Below are 17706 nucleotides of genomic sequence, written 5' to 3'. Positions count from 1 at the left end.
CAAGGCCAGAGCTTTCTGTTCCTTCCTGGAAGCTGCCTTCCCCTGGGGTGCCCTGGGGAGAAGAGGCTGCACTCCCCTTCCTCTCTGGCCTTCTCAGGTATCCGAGCAATGCAGCTATACACCCAGGCTTCGGGGCTGGCTGACTCAGAGGAGGGCAGCCAGGCAGGGGCTGGGGCAGTATCTCCAGGTCATTAGGGTTCTTGGACTTCCTGCTCCTTCCTCCTCACTGCACTGGCCTTACTGCCTCCTGCCACGTGAGGGCAGCCATGCTCCAGACCTCTGGGCTCAGGTCACGGTGGGCTGGCCAAGGCAGTGGGACACCAGGGACAAAACCTTTCCCAGAAGAGCCCAGCATGTTCTCCTTCTGTCTCAATGTGTGCTCACCCCTGATGTGGACCATGGGTCTCTGTCCCTGAGATAAAGGGATTGCCACCTGATCCCTGTGGGCAGAAGGGAAGAGGGGAAACCCTGTGCCTCCTCCCCCAGGCCACACACGTAGGTGAGGTGCCCGAAGCCTGGGAGGGCAGATGTCCACCAGGGCAGGTTCTGAGGAACACATTCAGCATTCCACACCCCTGGCTGTGGCTCAGGGGCAGGCCTTCTGCTGGGGCTGGCACCCTGTTGCAGCACACCCGTTCCCAAGCCACACAGTTTTATGTGTCAGTCAATGGAGAAACTCAGGTCTACGATGAAACTGCACAAGGTATCATCAGAGGGGTCCTCTCCCATCGGTTCCGGTGACATCCTTCATGCTCCTTAGCATGGGTGAACAGCTTGGTCACTGCTGTAGCTCCATTCCCTGCCCTCGCCCAGTTGGGTGCATGATTACCATTTACGGCTGGGGCCTTCAAGATTGTCATGGTTCCAACATAGGCTGTCACGCCCCCTCTGGACTTGAGTTTTGTCATCTTTAATATGTGGCAGTAGCAGTTCCAACACTACAAGGCTGTTGTGAGCAGTTAATGCCTGTCAGTTGCTTACCTTGGTGCCTGGCACACTTAGCTATTCTTGCAGTGACACATCAAGGCATGGTCCAAGCACCCTTCCTCATGAACCCCTTCAGGTGACTGACTCTGTCTCCCTCAGTGCTTTTCACACTGTTTTTGCTCAGGACCACAATGATATATATAGTGACCTAGTACAAACCTCTGTCTGTATCTGAAACATAAGTATTGTGAAACAATACTTTCTTAGTACATGTAATACACAATCTGTTATTTTCTTGTTTCATTTTTTTAAAAAAATGCGTCATGACCTACTAAATTGATTTTTACAACCACTAATGGGCTTTGTCGATTTGAAAAACACTGCTCTAGATCATTCTTCCTTTTCTGGGCTGACCTAGTGTATTAGTTTCCCATTGCTGTTGTAGTGATTGCCACAAAGAGGGCTGCTGTAAGCGACACAAATGGATTGTCACAGCTATGGCCAGAAGTCTACAACTTGTCTCAGCGGGCAGGTGGCATTCCCTCTGGAAGCGACAGAGAACTTGTTTCCGTGCCTTTCCCAGCTTATACAGAGGCCCCCTGCATTCTTGGATCCGTGGCCTTGTGGCCCTCCAACCTACGATTCCATCATTACATCTCTGATCCTCCTGCCCCCCTCTTGTAAGGATCCTTGTGATCATATTGGGCACCCTGGATCACCTGGGATACTCTCCCCATCACATCTTTAATTTAATCCCATCTGAAAAATTCACAGGTTCTGGGAATTAGGACGTGGACATCTTTGGGGGGAGGGATTATTCCACCTACCACACTTCATATAAATTATGCACTGACAATAACTTAAATAACATAACCTTATGATTCATACTGATCTGTACTGACTATTCCACATGGGGTAGCTCTCACACACCTGGGGGAACCCTGGGACTTCACATCATTGCCTCCAGAGTTGGGGCACACGGTAACTACTCCACTGGTAATGGGTGTTGGGCAAACTGAAGAGTTATGCCTAAGCAATTGGGTTCTGAGGTCCCCAGTTTTCTAAGCAAAGTATTCTGGAAAGAACTAGTCCATTTTTTTTTTTTGTTAGCAAAATCCTTCATACACTGTTCCCAGGCCTACTAAGGGTCTCCAGGCCTATTATAGGGCCAGTGCTAAGCCTGAAAGCAAACCCGGGCTTTACTATCTAATGGGAATTACTAATCCTGTATCACCACTTTATGGGTAGGGAGGCTGAGGTTCAGAGATGTTAACGATCGCTCAAGGTCACACAACTTGGCAGAACTATAATTTGACATGAAATCCCACAGCTTCGAATCAAAGGGCTTTGGTGGTCACCTGGAAGCCCTCCAGATGGGCAGTCATTGTGGACCCAGGCCTGGCCTGAATCTCAAAGGTAGGGTGAGAGGAGGGCGCTTCCACAGTTTTAAGACCCTAGCTGCCAGACTGGGATGGGAGTCCTCCCATGGCTGAGAAATGACCCAGGTTTACAGAAAGAAAAATACTCTGTGGCTATGAAGTTCTTGGTAACAAAGTTCATAAATTACACTTTTTATTGCTGTTGTTTCTTTAATGGAATAAACTGTTTCTCTAAGAACCTCTGGGCTTGCTAATTTGTAATTTTGGTTTGCCTTTGTCTTTCCTCTCTCTTGAGGACAGCCTTGCTGGTGCATGGGGGCGGGGGGGGGGTGGGGCATGCATACACGAAGGACCTCCTGCCATCAGGTCGAGAGAGAACACAACAGCAAACAGGGAGAGGCAGGCCCACCGAGCTGGTACCTCAGGAGCTGGATTCTCTCCTGGAGGGGAGTAATGTGTTCACGAGTCACCAAAAGGGCAGCATAACTCTTCAGAGAATATCATGACGTCCTCTGAGAAGCACTGTTACCAGTGTCCTAAAACTCGAGTTGGGTTTCATTCACTGCTCTACTTCTCCTGGGCCAGTGAGGTCAAGAACATGGCCATGCTCGAGGGGCTACTCTGTATTTCTTCACTTTGTTATTCATTTATATTTGCATCTCTCAAGAGTCTCAGCCTTGGAATGTCAAACTCCATGTTTAATTATGATGAAAATAACCTAGCTTGGGCACAGTAATCACTACACCAAAATGATAATGTGTTCCTTTCCTCTTCCTACCACACACACTCTCCTTGCAGTATGTGCCTAGAGGTGCCTGTTTCTGTGGTTATTCCTGCTGTGGGCCCAGGGCCCAGGCCATGGGGTCTACGAGTAGCTCCCATTTGGGCTTGGCTGCTTAATGGGGTGGGTATCTTTGTTTCCTCATGTGCAATGTGGGGACAGTACATCTGCTTTGCGAAAGTACTGCAATGCCAAAGATAGCATTCAATAAATTGTTCTTTTGGCTGAAGAAAAAACACTTGTATTCAATTTAAGAAACTAATAATCTAAGATTTTATCTAAAAAAACTGTCTAAAGAAGAGCTGGCCCAGTTTTTCTACTAAAAACAGAAATATTTTAAGGAAACAAAACCAAACACATTCAGTATTTTTATTTCATTTTTTTTTAGCAATTTACATATCTCTCCACCTTTTTTTTTAAGTTAGTGTGACAATTTGCCATAATAAACTACTAAAAGAGAAACTTTGGTCAAAAAAGGAATGAAATAGCAAAAACAAAAACCAAAAAAATAAACAGACAAAAAACCAAAAAACAAACAAAACCCAGTCACTGCTTTTAAAAAACCAACACTTTCACCAATTATATTCAAACAAAACCACACAAACAACATTTTCGAGATATGTGTCTTCAGTGTTTCCTTGTGGCTGGCTCTCCTCACCATCATGCAAATGGTGGAGCTGCCGTGGGCAGTTTGTCAGTTTGTCCCGCTGAATCGGGGAGGCTCCCTCAGCTTCACATTATCCGAAGGCCCTGGATGGAAGACTCTAAGGTCTTGACAATGGCAGGAAGAACACTAATGGTTACTGAGGGTTGTCCATCCTGGCATTTTCCCTATAGTGCCATACCACTCCCCCTCCCCTCCTCAGCTGAGGTGCAGGCTCCTTGACCCTCCCCCCGCCACCCCAAATCTGAGACCCACTCTCCCAGGACTCTGTCCAGCAGAGATTCTCTAGGACGGCTGGCTGTTCCAGGCCATGCATTCCCTGTCCCCACCACCCCAGCCCACAGGCTCTAGGCACACTCCTCTGTGTTCCTGGGACACACACCTCCTTATCTATGTCATTGGTCTTTAATGATTAGGGCCATCTGTGCACACATCCCTTGCCTCTTCACCATACTCTATATGCCCCAATGGCAGGAACTTCTATGTTTCTGTAGGCCACACAGCAGCCAGCTGGCTGCACAACACAGCAGGTGCTCAAAGGAGGATGGATTGAAGAGAAAACTGCACTGGGACTTGCTAGCTTACACAAGTGCATCAAGAGAGAAAAGGACATGGCCTGAGGGATCAAAGAATAAAGGGCAGAGCTGTAACCACCCACGTGGTGGGAACTACACAGGAGCCACAATGCCTAGGGCTTAAAGCGTATGAAGGTAAAAAGTGGGTGAAGAGACTTTTAGAGAAAGGCAGTTTGTTTCTCCAGAATATTCTGGAAGCTTTTCCATACTATGTATTTGACCCAAGGAGGGGGAAAAAATATAAAACATCATGGAAATGCACAACAGCAATATTCTGTAAAGCTGGAACATACAGAGTCCTCCTGGATTTATCACTACCCCCTTCTATCAGGCCTCCTCTCTCTCCAGTCCAGAGCTTCCTGGCTACAACCCCTACCACAGCTGCAGTTCATATCCTCATCACTTGTTTTCTGGACTCAACAGCCTTTGCCTGGAGCCCTCAGTTTCCTAGGCCACTCGTGCCTTATAGCCGGGTGCTTTTACTTTGACTCTGGAGACGCTCCTAGCTGTCTGCAGACAAAGCCCAGCTTCCTCTCCCTGACCATGCCACAGCTCTCTTTTTCTAGTCCCACCTTCTGCTTCTGTAGGACTCACACCACAATCCAAACCCCTGGCAGTGCCTTTTACTCAGTGTGCACACTCTGAGCTCTGGGCCTGACCTGCACAGGCTGCTCTTGCAGCTTGCAATGCTTGTGCACTCCCTTCGTCCCCAACCATGTGTCCTGAAATCCCACTGCATCTAGAGATGTGGCTTTCCCCTGCAGCACTGGCAGCCCATGCATCCTCCAAAATCCCACGATGCAAAAAGGGAGGCACTGAATTCTCTGCTGGAGCTCCACTCAATCCCTTCACCTTCCTCTCTCTCATACCAGACAAGCCCCTAAGGGACTCCATCTCAATATCCTCAGTGCCTCGCACCATGCCTCACACACAGAGGGCACTGGATCAATGTTTATTAGATTATTTAGTGTAAACCATGAAAATATATCTATATAGTGAAACTCAGACTGGTGCCCAACACAGCCTGCTACAGAAACAGCACGTAATACTTCCTCCGTGAGTAGATGGGCATCTAGCAGAGTATGTATTCTATCTCATTGGGAAAGTGTGGTTTCCTCCTGCTAATGACTTTTAGGTTTTTAAAGACAACTACAGTCTACTGTCCTACATTTCTGATTTGCATTGGCTTTGATATTTTGTTTCAAGAAATGAAAAACATTTTTCTCACAGGAAGAGTTTTAACATGAACAAGATTTGTTGTAAAAGGCAGAAAATACCTTGAAATCCCAAATAGTCATGGCTCCATCGATGCCAGTAGTGCAAAACTTGCGACAATCTTGCTTGTCCACCTCATAAATAGATACTTGACTGAAGAAAGGCAAAAACAAGAGATTGTAAGGTATGATTGTAAGGAGTGTAAGAGATTGTATGTGGTAGAACTGAGCCCCAGCCTTCCTAATAGTGTAAGGGCATTTTAAGGAAACTGTCTATTAACTCCTGAATACTAAGTTTCTGTTAATATTAGGCTGCAGAAATCTGACTTAGAAAATATGCATATGGCTTTTGATTTCATTTGATTCCAATGAAATCAAAGTTGTATACATGAGGCAGGGAAGTCGGTGCCACATCTGTCCTGGCCCCAAGATCACCCCTTCCCTGGGCCTGTCTCCAAAAAAGGCTGGTGATGATATCATCAAAGCAACCAGTGATTAGAAGGGTCTGAAGATTACAGTGAAACTGGCCATTTGGAACAGACAGGTCGAGATTGAGGTGGTGCCTTCTGACTGTGCCCTGATCATCAAAGCCTTCAAAGAAAAACATTAAGTACAATAGAAATACCACTACTGATGAGATTGTTAACACTGCCTGACCGATGTGGCACCAATCTTTAGCCAGAGAACTCTGTGGAACCATTACAGATCCTGGGGACTGTGGGCTGATATGTTGATGGCTGCCACCTTCACGGCACCACAGATGATGTCAACATGGTGCAGTGGAATGCCCGGCTAGTTAAGAACTACAAAGGAAAATATTTAAAGATCATTTACCCACCAAAGGAAAAAAAATGAAATACACAAGTGTATTTTATTACCAGGTGCCCAGAAAAGACTGAAATGAGGGTAAAGTTAGGAACCTGCATTAATTAGTGACATGGAGAAAAGACAATCCAGAGCATGCAAACTGCCCAGGAGTGGGGGTGGGGATTGGGGTGGGCAGGATCACAGCTATGATTGAAATGGAAACTAATTTAAAAAAATTGTAGAGGCAGGATGAATTACAACCAAAATCCAACTGGTGTCAAACAAAAACTCCCAAATCACTCTCCAACAGTCAGGGCACATAAGCCAACAGCTCTCCTTGCATTTGAAATTAATCATTATAAATGTTAGCAATAGTCAGACAAGCTGTAAGATTCCAACCAGGCAAAGCAGAGGAACAGATAAATGAAACAACTTGTCTCAGTCTAGTTATCTGAAAGACTTCCAAGAAAATCAATTCTATAGCTTAGACAATATTTTTTTTCTCCTCTTAAATGACTAGAACATTCCCTCTAGGAAGGGGTGGCAAATGGCAAATCATCTGTTTCTGTACAGCCTGAGGTAAGAATGGATTTTACAATCTGAAATGACTGGGGAAAAATCACTATTATTTCATGACACATGAATATTATATGAAATTCAAATTTCAGGTCCATAGCGTTTTACTGATATACAGCCACTCTCATTTATTTACACATTGTCCATAACAGCTTTTGTACCACACTGGAAGAGTTGAGGAGACTGTCTAGCCCCAAAGAGCCTGAAATATTTACTATCTGGTTCCTTACAGAAAAAGCGTGCTAACCTGCTCTAGGGCAAAGAGGACTTAGTACCTGCAAATAAAAGTAAACATGTCAATCTACAAGGGTCTATCATCTTATTTTTGCCTTAAAGTATCAGAGAGGCAATGAGAGCTGTTTCCTTTCTGATACACAGTCTGCAGAGGAGCATAAGAAAAATTCACAAGAAAGAACTTTGAAAGTCATTCGAGACAGAGAAGCTTGAAAATGTGAAGAAAGTTTTGCTATTTCTTCAAGTTACTACTTTTCAGTAGGGCAGACATATTCAGCCTACTTTAGGTCCAGTGGTCCCTTCCACTGAACATGATGAAAAGCAAAACCTGAATTGATAATTCTCTCAAAGAGAAAGTGTAGAGGTTCCCATTATTCTTCCTGCCATCATCACCACATTAAAAGTCTCTCAATATAAAAAGTCTAGTCAAAAAGAGAATATCCTATGGTACCTCACTGGCCTGTGAACCAAAAAGTCACCGGTTCAATCCCCGTCGGGGCACATGCCTAGGGTGCGGGCCAAGTCCGCAGTTAGGGGCATGTGAAAGGCAACCAGTTGTACATCGATGTTTCTCTCCCTCCCTTCCCTTCTCTTTAAAAATATGTAAATAAAATCTTTTAAAAAAGAATATATTGCATTTCCTGACTAGGTTTAAAAAATTTAAGCTTTTTGGACAAAACCCAGTTCTATTGTCTTATATAACCACATGTCCCTGATGAAAACTAAGACACTCTTCAGCTTGTCATAATGATGCTAAGAAATTCTGTTTCTCTAATTAAAATATCTTACTTCTATATATCACTTGAAATTCATGGTTGAAATGGTAGCTAGAATTACCTTTTCAAACAGGATGTAACTAACCTTCCTGTTATTTTCACTACCAGAGAAATGTGACATTCAGAAAGGTCTTTCATTCTCTTTTTGAAAATTTTTTATTGAATTTATTGGGGTGACATTGGTTAATAAAATTATATAGGTTTCAAGTATATAATTCTATAACATGCTATCCGTATATTATATTGTATGTTCACGGTCCAAAGACAAGTTTCCTTCCTTCACTGTTTATTCCCCTCCGTACCCTCTTCCACCTCCTCCCACTCCCCTTTCCCTCTGGCAGTCAGTCACCATGCTGCTGTCTGTGTCTATGAGATTTTTTTTGTGGCTTAATCCCTTCACCTTTTTCACCCAGCCCCTCAACCCCCTTTGCTTCTGACAGCTGTCAGTCTGTTCTTTGTATCTATGAATCTGTTTCTATTTTATTCATTAGATTTCTTTTATTCTCAATCAAGTTTCTGAGAAAGCAAGCTCTGGGAAGAGACTGTACCGACAGCCCACACCAGCTCACACTCCTCCCATGGATGCCTTGTGCTGTTTGCATCTTGAAGGACAGAATGACTAGGTGGGTATAGTTCACTCCCTATCATGAGCTGAAAATAAAGAGCCTAAATTTGGGAAGCTACAAACTTCTTGCTCTCATTCCTGAAAGGATGTCTGGGCATGCAGTATACAGAACTTTCAGAGAGATCCAGTCAGGAAACAGAGGGAAAGAAGGGCATCTTGGTCCCTAAACACTTCTTTCCAGATGGCCAGGGCCCTGACTACAGGTGACATCCAGGAAATCAGATCCCAGCCCATGGGGCCCCAGGTAGCTGGTGGCACCTACGTGATGCTATTCTGGTGCAGCGTCTCCAAGGCTGTATTGCGGTCCTCGGTTGTGGCCCTCTTGTCCATGTTGCGGAAGCGTTCCATGGCAGACATATTGCGCTGGATGCTCTGTTTTGGAATATCTAGCTTGGAGACGAAAGTCAAGCAGCCACGGTCATCATAGTTAAAGAGCATTGGGCAGCAGTCATGGCCCTGAAACAAGATATTAGTCAGTCTCTGGAGAGTACACTGCCTACCTACCAACCCCTCAGCAGAACGTTCACCACCACAGCCATCTCTTACTCCTAAAGGCTAGCTCTGTTTCTTCTAAGACGCTATTCCACTTTGTGCTAGTGCTAGAGAACACACTGCTCCTGTTCTGGAGAATTATATACAGTGTATTACAAGGAGAGATGAAGGGAAATACTTACAGCAGCTACGACGCTGTTCTCTGAGACAAATGACACACTCAGGAGGGGCAGGAACTCTGTTTTCAGAGTTGAGACCCTGAACACAAGAACACTTGTTAAATGGAGCTAGAATAAACCATTCAGTTTCTTTATAGGTACAGAAGATGACAAAAGACCCATTCTCACAGGGACATTGGCAGTATAAACGACTACTTATGTTTAAAAGGAGCCCTATGTCCTAGTCTTTCAGGAATCTCAGGCATGAGATGGCCCTGAGGTAACCTGCAGGAACTGAGGCCTTCCGCTCTCTTTATCTTTAGCCTATGCTCCCCTCCTCTCTAATGCCCCCCAGTCACAACAAACTGGTCTACAGCTTGGTCCCCCGCAGGCCCTTGTTCTACCCTATCTCTACCTTTGCTCCCACACCCCTTTACCACATGTTTCTCTGCTCCTCTTGGTTATCCGAAGTCCACCCCAGTCTCTGAAGCTCAGCTCTGATTTGATCACCTCCATGAAGCTTTCCTGGGCCATATCAGTCTAAAATGGCTTCTCCTTTATCTGACCTCCTAAAGTTCTTATTGTCACTCATGACTGAATGCCTTATTCTGCTGTTTTATCCTCGCCTGTGCTCACTGTGGGTTCCAAGAGGGCTGGGACCACAAACGGTTATGAATGCCTATACTCTTTCTTCTGCCAGGCACTGGGTTAAGAGCTAGGGCTACTGATGAACAAGACGAAGAGTCTTAGTCAGCCAGGAACATGCATACAAGAGGTGTGTGTATTGACATACATGCAAACTTAGTACAAGTACTCAGTATATAATTTAGTAATCTGCTCCAGTAACCCGCCAAAAGGTTATACAGATATGGCAGGAAAACACACTGGTTGATGAATTAGGATCATATAACTTCATGTAAAAGATGATGCATTTTGGAAACTATGTCTCAAGAGACGACCTCTCTACCTCATATACCACTGATATTGGATCAAAATCTTAACACCTTGTCTTAAGGCCTCACTGTGGCATACCTGCCTTTTACTATGTGAAATATTTACATTTGAGAAAGGGAAGGATGGAAGACTTAATCTGACTTGCAGGACCATAAAAGCCAAATATAAATCAATACAAGGGTAGACAGGGGCTTGTAAGAAGCAGCTTATTAGGCATTATAATAAATTATACACAAATTAAATAACTATAACATGAAAATATTATTGAATGACAAAAGGCAAATTACTGTACAGAATGTATAGCATAATTCCATTCATGTTAAAAATCAAAAGCTGTATAACTATCTATACATGTATAGAAATCTTCTAGAAGATTGTCATTTATAATGAGGGGGTATTTTAAAGAAACATAAAATTTAAAAATACAATTAAATCCGTTATGAAAAAATATTCTTTCTTAAGTGTCACTTTGTTGTCACTGGACAGCAGAGGGAGCCAGAGTCACCTGATGTAACTGGTTCTCAGTATACAGGTTAAGTCAGGAGACTTTTTAAAAAAATACTCAACCGAGGAATGTGTTTATTAATTTTAGAGAGAGAGGACGAGGGAGAGAGAGGAAGGGGGGGAGAGAGAGAGGAGGGGGGAGAGGAATGGGGAGAGGGAAGGAGGAGGGAGAGAGAGAGAGAGAGGAAGGGGGAGACAGAAAGACATAAATGTGAGAGGGAAACATCAGTCGATTGCCTCCCCTATGTGCCTCGACCGAGGATTGAACCTGCAACCTAGGTATGTGCCCTGATTAAACCTGCGACCTTTGGGTGTATGGTACGATGTTCTAACCAGTCGAGCCACCTAACCAGGGAAAGTCAGGAGACCTTTAAAAGTAGGTTACCTTTGGCTGTAAATGGAAAAGGATGTGTGAAGAAAGGAGATTTTCCCTCCAACATGTGAACAAATATGAATTCTGATGTCTAACAAGGTATCTACTGCTCTCCTTAAGGCTGAGCAGGCACAAAGGAATCATCACAATTCCAGTTCTTCTAGACTGTTATCAGAGGAATTGGCTTCACAGTTTTAGTATTACTGAATAAAGTCCCAAACTAATGGAGTCATTATTCACCGACTACACAGAGCAAGAACACATAATCTATTTAAGGAACCATTATCAGCATTTCCATTAAGAATTTGTTTATGGAAGTGAGACCTAACTCTTTAAAATTTCTCTGAATGGACAATCGAACTGTGTGTCTGTGACTTTAAAGGCCTCCTTGCAGTTCTCTGTCAGATTTTTATGCTTGCATCCAGCATAAGTACCCAGGGAAGGGCAGCCTTAGTCCAGCTGATGAGAGATTCTATCCCATTTCCTAACTCAAAACAAAAGGTGAATACTCACTGCACACTTTTTGAGGCATCAGCAACGGACACGGTGCTGTCATGGCTGACCCAGGCCAGGCGGCTCCCACTGGCCGAGAAGCTGACGCCATGCACCCAGCCACCAGTGCCACTGCCACCAAACTCTGACATCAGCTGACCAAAAGGCATTTTGCTGCCCCAGGGCGTACTGGCTGGCTTCTCATCCACTTCTTTAATGTATGCAGAAAACACTCTGTAGTTTAAGGGGCAGGGAGAGAATGAAAAAGTAAATGAAAATACACGTATATAGAAATAGGCCACAGGCAGCTGCCATAAGGTGTCCCAGGATACAAACAGCAAAATATGATGGACAGGTTCAGGTACACAGATGTCTTATGACACAGAATGGTTCCAGGTTGCCTACAGGCCAATCCAAGTTTGGTAAATCCATACTCAATCGATGTGTATTCACAGAGTACTTATGATGCCTCAAAAGAAGTAATGAATACCCAAAGCCCTTCCCTCTGGGAGTGTACATTCTGGGGGAGGATTGTGCTGTCCTGCCCTTTGCCCCTGGGATATCTGGCTAAATGAGCACAGCACTCTTTCCTGTCTGTCTACTTCACCATCATTTTCGACACAGTAGCCCAGGAAGCCCACACAGTCAAATGGTAGGAGAAAGGAAACTAGTTGCCACTCTGTGATAAACCAATGGTATAAACCCATTTAAAGGGACATCCAAAGAGAAAGCCAAGGGAGGCTGTCGGAAGAGCAAGCAGGCTTTCCCTAGTGCTGTCAGGCAGAGGGCTGTGCTCACTTGACTGAGGCCTACTGTCCAGCCTTTGTGGCAGGTGTAGTCTGAGATGAACGGGGTTCCTTTACAGCTTGCTCATCAGTCTCTTTCTCTAATTCCTTGAGGTGGGAAGCAAAAGGGATGAAGAACAGCTAGGAATCTATCCTTTTATTCCTGTTTGCTCTATCTACTTTGTAAAGTTTCTCTTAAAAATTTCTGACCTTAAAGACTCCCTAAATGATCCAGAATATTTCCCCCCAAAATGACAATGGCAGCAGCAGATTTGGAAGAGTCAGGGCATGAAAGAGGAGAAGGGTGTAGTGAGCTATCTGTAAGTTTGATGATGTGACCATTTTAGAATCACTGTGCTTTACGTCAGCATCACAGTGGCTACTATGTTAGTCATCTGAGTCCAGGAAAGAACAGGTGGTTCTCAGCTGCAAACTCAAGAGTGTGAACTGAACAGACCCATTCTCAAAGGAGCACAAGTCAAAGCAAAGTTTATTTCTGGAAATTATTGTTAACAAAGGAATTGTAACCTATTTTCACAACAGATTTTTAGACACAGCCAAATGACTCAGGTGGTATGGATCATTAACACTTAGCTGTCCTCTAAGGGACCTAGAATGACTCGGGGTAACCTGACAAAAACAGAACTTTTAAATATGAAAAACTCTAGAGAATATTTATGTATCTTTTCTGTTACACTGGTTCTTTGGTAGAAGAACCAATATTTTTCTAAAAAGTGCCTTGACACTACTGAATCCCCTTTCCACAGTCAAACTGCCACATACATTAAAAAAAAAAAAACCAAAACAATCCAAAACAAAAAATTCTTGGGTGTTCATGGATATAAATGACTAGCTAGGTTTTTGGGATATTCTCCATACTGCCTATTAAAGAAAGATGCATCCCATCTCCCAACCCACCACAGAGTCAACATGAAGCAGCATTTATTTGCTTTCCTTTTGGCTAAAGGGGGAAAAAAAGCCTTGCTGATAAAGAATAACTTTAAAAAAAGCAATTACTTGTATGATCCTTAAAGCTCTTAGCCAAGTGGCTGTGTTTCTTTTAGCCTCATGCTACTAACAAAAAGCTTTAACTGAAAATGAATAGCACAATAACAGCTCAGCAGTATACTGTTCAGCTATGTTTTGTTAATTTTACTTTCATACTGGCATTTGCAGAGTCTGCTGCCTGCGTTATAAAATGAGAAATAACATTGTAGTTGAGGCAGGGGGAGAGGAGAACACTGCCCCCATTCCAAACCATGGATGTTTTGCTTAAGGAAAACCTCCTTGTCCCCACCCTTGCATCTCCCTTCTACCAAACTTCCAAGTCTACTTCTTTCTACGTCAGTGATTTATGCACTTGCTTTAAGTTCCTCTTCTAGATTATAAGCTCCTTTCATATCTCTGAGTCCCTCATGGTGCTTGGTAGAGTACCTTGCAAAAAGGGACCTTAAAAATATTTGTTCAGAGATGAATCATGAACAGCTTAAGTGTATCTGTTCAATTCTCATGTTCCCACCTGCATTTGAAATCACATGATCCTGCTGCCAGCAAAACATTGTTGGGATGCCAATCCAAGCTGAGGACCGTGGAGCGAATCGGCTTTTTAATGTGCTTGCTTACCCACCTACAAAAGGAGAAAATCCATTTTAGTTTATCCACAAATCAAACAATCCCCAAATGACCTACAAATATGTCAAGTAAAAAACACCAATGCACCCTGGCTGGTGTGGCTCAGTGGACTGAGCACCAGCCTGTGAACCGAAGGGTAGCTCGTTCAATTCCCAGTCAGGGCACATGCCTGGGTTGAGGGCCAGGCCCCCACTAGGGGGCACAAGAGAGGCAACCACACATTGATGTTTCTCTCTCTCTCTCTCTCTCTCTCCCCCTCTCCCTTTCCCTCTCTCTAAAAATAAATAAACAAAACAAAACACCAATGCATGGTTCTTATGTGGCTACCATGTCTCCTGCCAGAAAGAAGGTGCATTTATAGAGGAAGAGAGGAAGAATCACAGATAGTCCCTTCCATTTTCCTGTCTTTTAGGTTTCGACATTCTCATCAGGGAAACCAGTTCTGAACTTTTCCAGTTACCAGGGGATCCTCTTTAGTAAGCTTATTTATGGATAAACTCCCATACTGCTCCATGGAGTTTCAGATTTTGTGAGACTTTAACCATTTTTTTTTAAAGAGAAGCGGGAAGAAGGGGTGGGAGAGAGGGAGAGAAACACTGATGTGGGAGAGAAACGATCGGTTGCCTCTTGCATGCCCCCAACTGGAGTTCTGGCCCACAACCCCGGCATGTGCCCTGACCAGGAATCAAACCAGAGACCTTTCAGCTTACAGGACAACATTCCAAACAACTGAGCAACACTGGCCAGGGCAGAAATTACTTGAATTTTTATTATACATATTCAGTTATTTGTTATTTCATTTTAGGTTAAGTTTGGGTTGTAAGATAGTTTAATTTCCTAAGTTTCCAATGTTAACTACAATAAACTTCCTGAAGCTGCAATTTTTTTTTAACTTTTTTTTCACAGAGAAAACACAACCAAGAAATCAGCAGAACCTCTTTTTGGAGGTTAACCTGTAATTCTCTAGCTTCATTTAAAGAGTTTATTTATGTCTAAAACCAGTCATTATTCTGGCATAAGTAAATCAATTTCTGCCCTTAAATTGCTGCTTAAAAAATCAGTCATGTTCTGTTGTTCAAGAGGAGAGACTTAATATTGTACCAAATACCCTTTCTTGAAAGCTTTTTTTCTATAGAATCTTTTTGTTAGGAACCCATCTGAAAAATTTCATTCTGAAAAACAGACAATATTCTAACTTATTTAATAATAGTTATTTTAAATTGAAGACTTAGAGGTTGTTTATTTTTAAAATTCTCACCCAAGGACATTTTTTTCATTGCTTATTTTTATAAGAAAATTCTATTTATTGCTTTTAGTTCTTTCTTTATTGTTGTTCAAGTTGTTTCTATTCCCCCCACCACCATTACCCCCAGCCCCAGCCATCCCCACTTCCTACTTTTTCATTGCTTTTAGAGAGAGGGGAAGGAAGGGAGAGAGGTAGGGAAGCAGGGAGGGAGGGAGAGGGAACAGTGGGGGCAGGGAGACAAAAAGAGAAAGAGAGAGAGAGAGAGAAATATTGAATGGCTGCCTTCTTGTACATACTCCAACCAGGGATGGAATCCACAACCTGGGTATGAACCCTGACCAGGAATCAAACCCATGACCTTTTGGTCTACAGGATGACTCTCCAACTAACTGAGCTACACCAGCCAGATAGAGGTAGTTTTAAAGTAGTCACATCATACCAGTAAAATATTGTTCCCTAGCTGAAAAACTCACCTGACAGCTTGTTCATATGATGACACTGTGTACTACAGTAAAGCCCAATTTACCTATATTTGATACTACTTTTTAATGAATAAAAGTGTAAACAATCACTGACATTGGTTACTTAGAAAGAAAAATTGTTTCTTACCTATTTGTTATAGTGAACTTTCTAAATGATTTTTAGCAGGCAATATTTTGTTAACCTTAATTTTATACATGCTTGAAAGAAAAATGCGTATCTTAAATTCATAATTCAATGTTGCAGCAAATTCAGACTTTCTGTTCAAAGAATCAACATTTCCAAGGTTTTACTAAGTTACAAAGTGTAATATGATAATCCCTTTTCAGCAGAAGGCAATCAGTAACACTAACACAGACAGTAATGTGTACTCTGCTATTTTTAGTACAAATCCACACTACCAGTTTTGTACTGACAGTTCCACATAGAAGGGTGGTAACTACCCTTTCTGAATGCATGTCAGGCAGAGCAGTGTTGTTTTCTTATTAAAGTAAGCAGGAAGGAGTAAAGTAAGTTACTTAACCATAACACAAGCCTCTGCATTTTGACTGGCTTAGCTACATGTAATTTATAAAAAAATGCACAAAAGGCTGATTATATTTCCAAGGTCCTGGCCAATTTTTACTTCCATAGCTTAAACAAGTAAATCATTATACCAAGGAACAGATTTGGTTAGGAAATAAACTTTAAAGAAAGGAGAACACTGTTGTTTGTAAGAATTCTAGATATTTTAAGTGAACAGAGATAAAAAAAATTGTATCTCAGGATACTAAGAATCTTTCAAGTTTATGATTTATACATCAGAGTAAGAAAACACCAATATAGACAGCAGAGAGTTAGAAAAGTAGTAATAGCTTACAGAACAAACAATTTAGGGGATCAGAACATGGAAACCACAGCTCTCTATGAGAAAGATGGAGATTTGACTCAAAGTGCATATAAGAAGGAAAAATGCTCAATTAGAGAGAATGGAAAAGTTTAGAGGAAAAAAATCCTCTAGGTGAAGTAAAACTGAAGTTATCCCCTTTACCCAGTGTCTCAAAACGTCACCAAGAACATAGCAGTCTAAATGTATGATTGTATAGAGAAATAAAAAAACACTCAGATGTTGCTCACCAGTCATTTTCAGACTCAAAGTAACAAACCGAAATGAGTCGTGCTCCACTTCCCACAGCAAATTTGTTCTCTAGTGGGGACCACTTGACAAAAGTCGCTGCACGATTAATTCTCAGGATCACCAGGGTTGGCTTCCAGACACCATCTTTCTGACTCCAGACATAGGCATTGCGGTCTGCTCCACAAGTGACGATGCGGTCGCTCTTGGGAGCCCAGTCAATACCTGAAAGTGAGACATGGCATCATCTGCTTTGCCTGGGTCAATGAAAACTGACATGGCACAGGCGGGTCGGCACTGGTATGGCTGGGACCAATGTGATCATCACATCACAAGGGCAAGGATGTTTCTCTGCAAAGTTCTCTAACTTGAGATCCTCCATGAGGCTAGGCAGAACAGAACCGTTTTATAACTGCAGAGGTTGCAAAACTAAGCAGGGGCATTCTTTCCACCCATTCACAGGTCTAAAGATATCTGGTCTGAGGACCTTGATCTTTCCTCTAAGATCTTTTTCTTTTGTCTGAAAGTATCTTTATTATTCATTAACACACCTAATTCAGTAACATTAACTGAAAGTCTGCTATATGACATCCAAATAAAACAACATACAGAATAAAAATACTTTTTAGTTTTTAGAGGGACAAATATATGTTGTGTTTCATTATATATTCTTCTGAAGGTCTCTGTCATTTAAAAGAACCTAAATACATTTTCTGTATGATACAGGTTGTATGAAAGAATCCTTGAGTATCTTTGTATCTAAAACTAGGAAGAGACCTACATATATATCTAAATGTAAAGTTTATATTTCTTTTTTGACTAGACTTTTACTTACTTGGTACTTCTGTGAAGGATCCCAGAATCAGTCAGTTTGTAATATATCAAGAGTAAAAGCTGCTATGATTCAGTCATTTTATA

General features: G+C 42.6%; 1 protein-coding gene across 1 annotated transcript in view; it reads right to left on the bottom strand.

The window, feature by feature from the left end:
* Nucleotides 1-3442: 3442 nt before the first annotated feature.
* Nucleotides 3443-17706, bottom strand: part of ARPC1A (actin related protein 2/3 complex subunit 1A) — a 29346-nt gene continuing 15082 nt past the window's right edge. Inside the window, exons 4-10 of the mRNA XM_045838090.1 lie at nt 16791-17013; nt 13836-13943; nt 11553-11765; nt 9233-9308; nt 8821-9014; nt 5604-5694; nt 3443-3858 (exon numbers count right to left, since the gene is read on the bottom strand). Of these exons, the coding sequence (XP_045694046.1) occupies nt 3820-3858; nt 5604-5694; nt 8821-9014; nt 9233-9308; nt 11553-11765; nt 13836-13943; nt 16791-17013 (944 nt within the window). The 3' untranslated portion in view covers nt 3443-3819. The remainder of the gene's footprint in view (nt 3859-5603; nt 5695-8820; nt 9015-9232; nt 9309-11552; nt 11766-13835; nt 13944-16790; nt 17014-17706) is intronic.

The sequence above is a fragment of the Phyllostomus hastatus genome, unplaced genomic scaffold, assembly GCF_019186645.2.
Source record: "Phyllostomus hastatus isolate PE091 unplaced genomic scaffold, TTU_PhHast_1.1 phas_contig_254, whole genome shotgun sequence".
In the NCBI taxonomy this organism is placed as follows: domain Eukaryota; kingdom Metazoa; phylum Chordata; class Mammalia; order Chiroptera; family Phyllostomidae; genus Phyllostomus; species Phyllostomus hastatus.
Note: the sequence above shows the minus strand (reverse complement) of the source record. Positions and strands in the feature narration are given on the sequence as shown.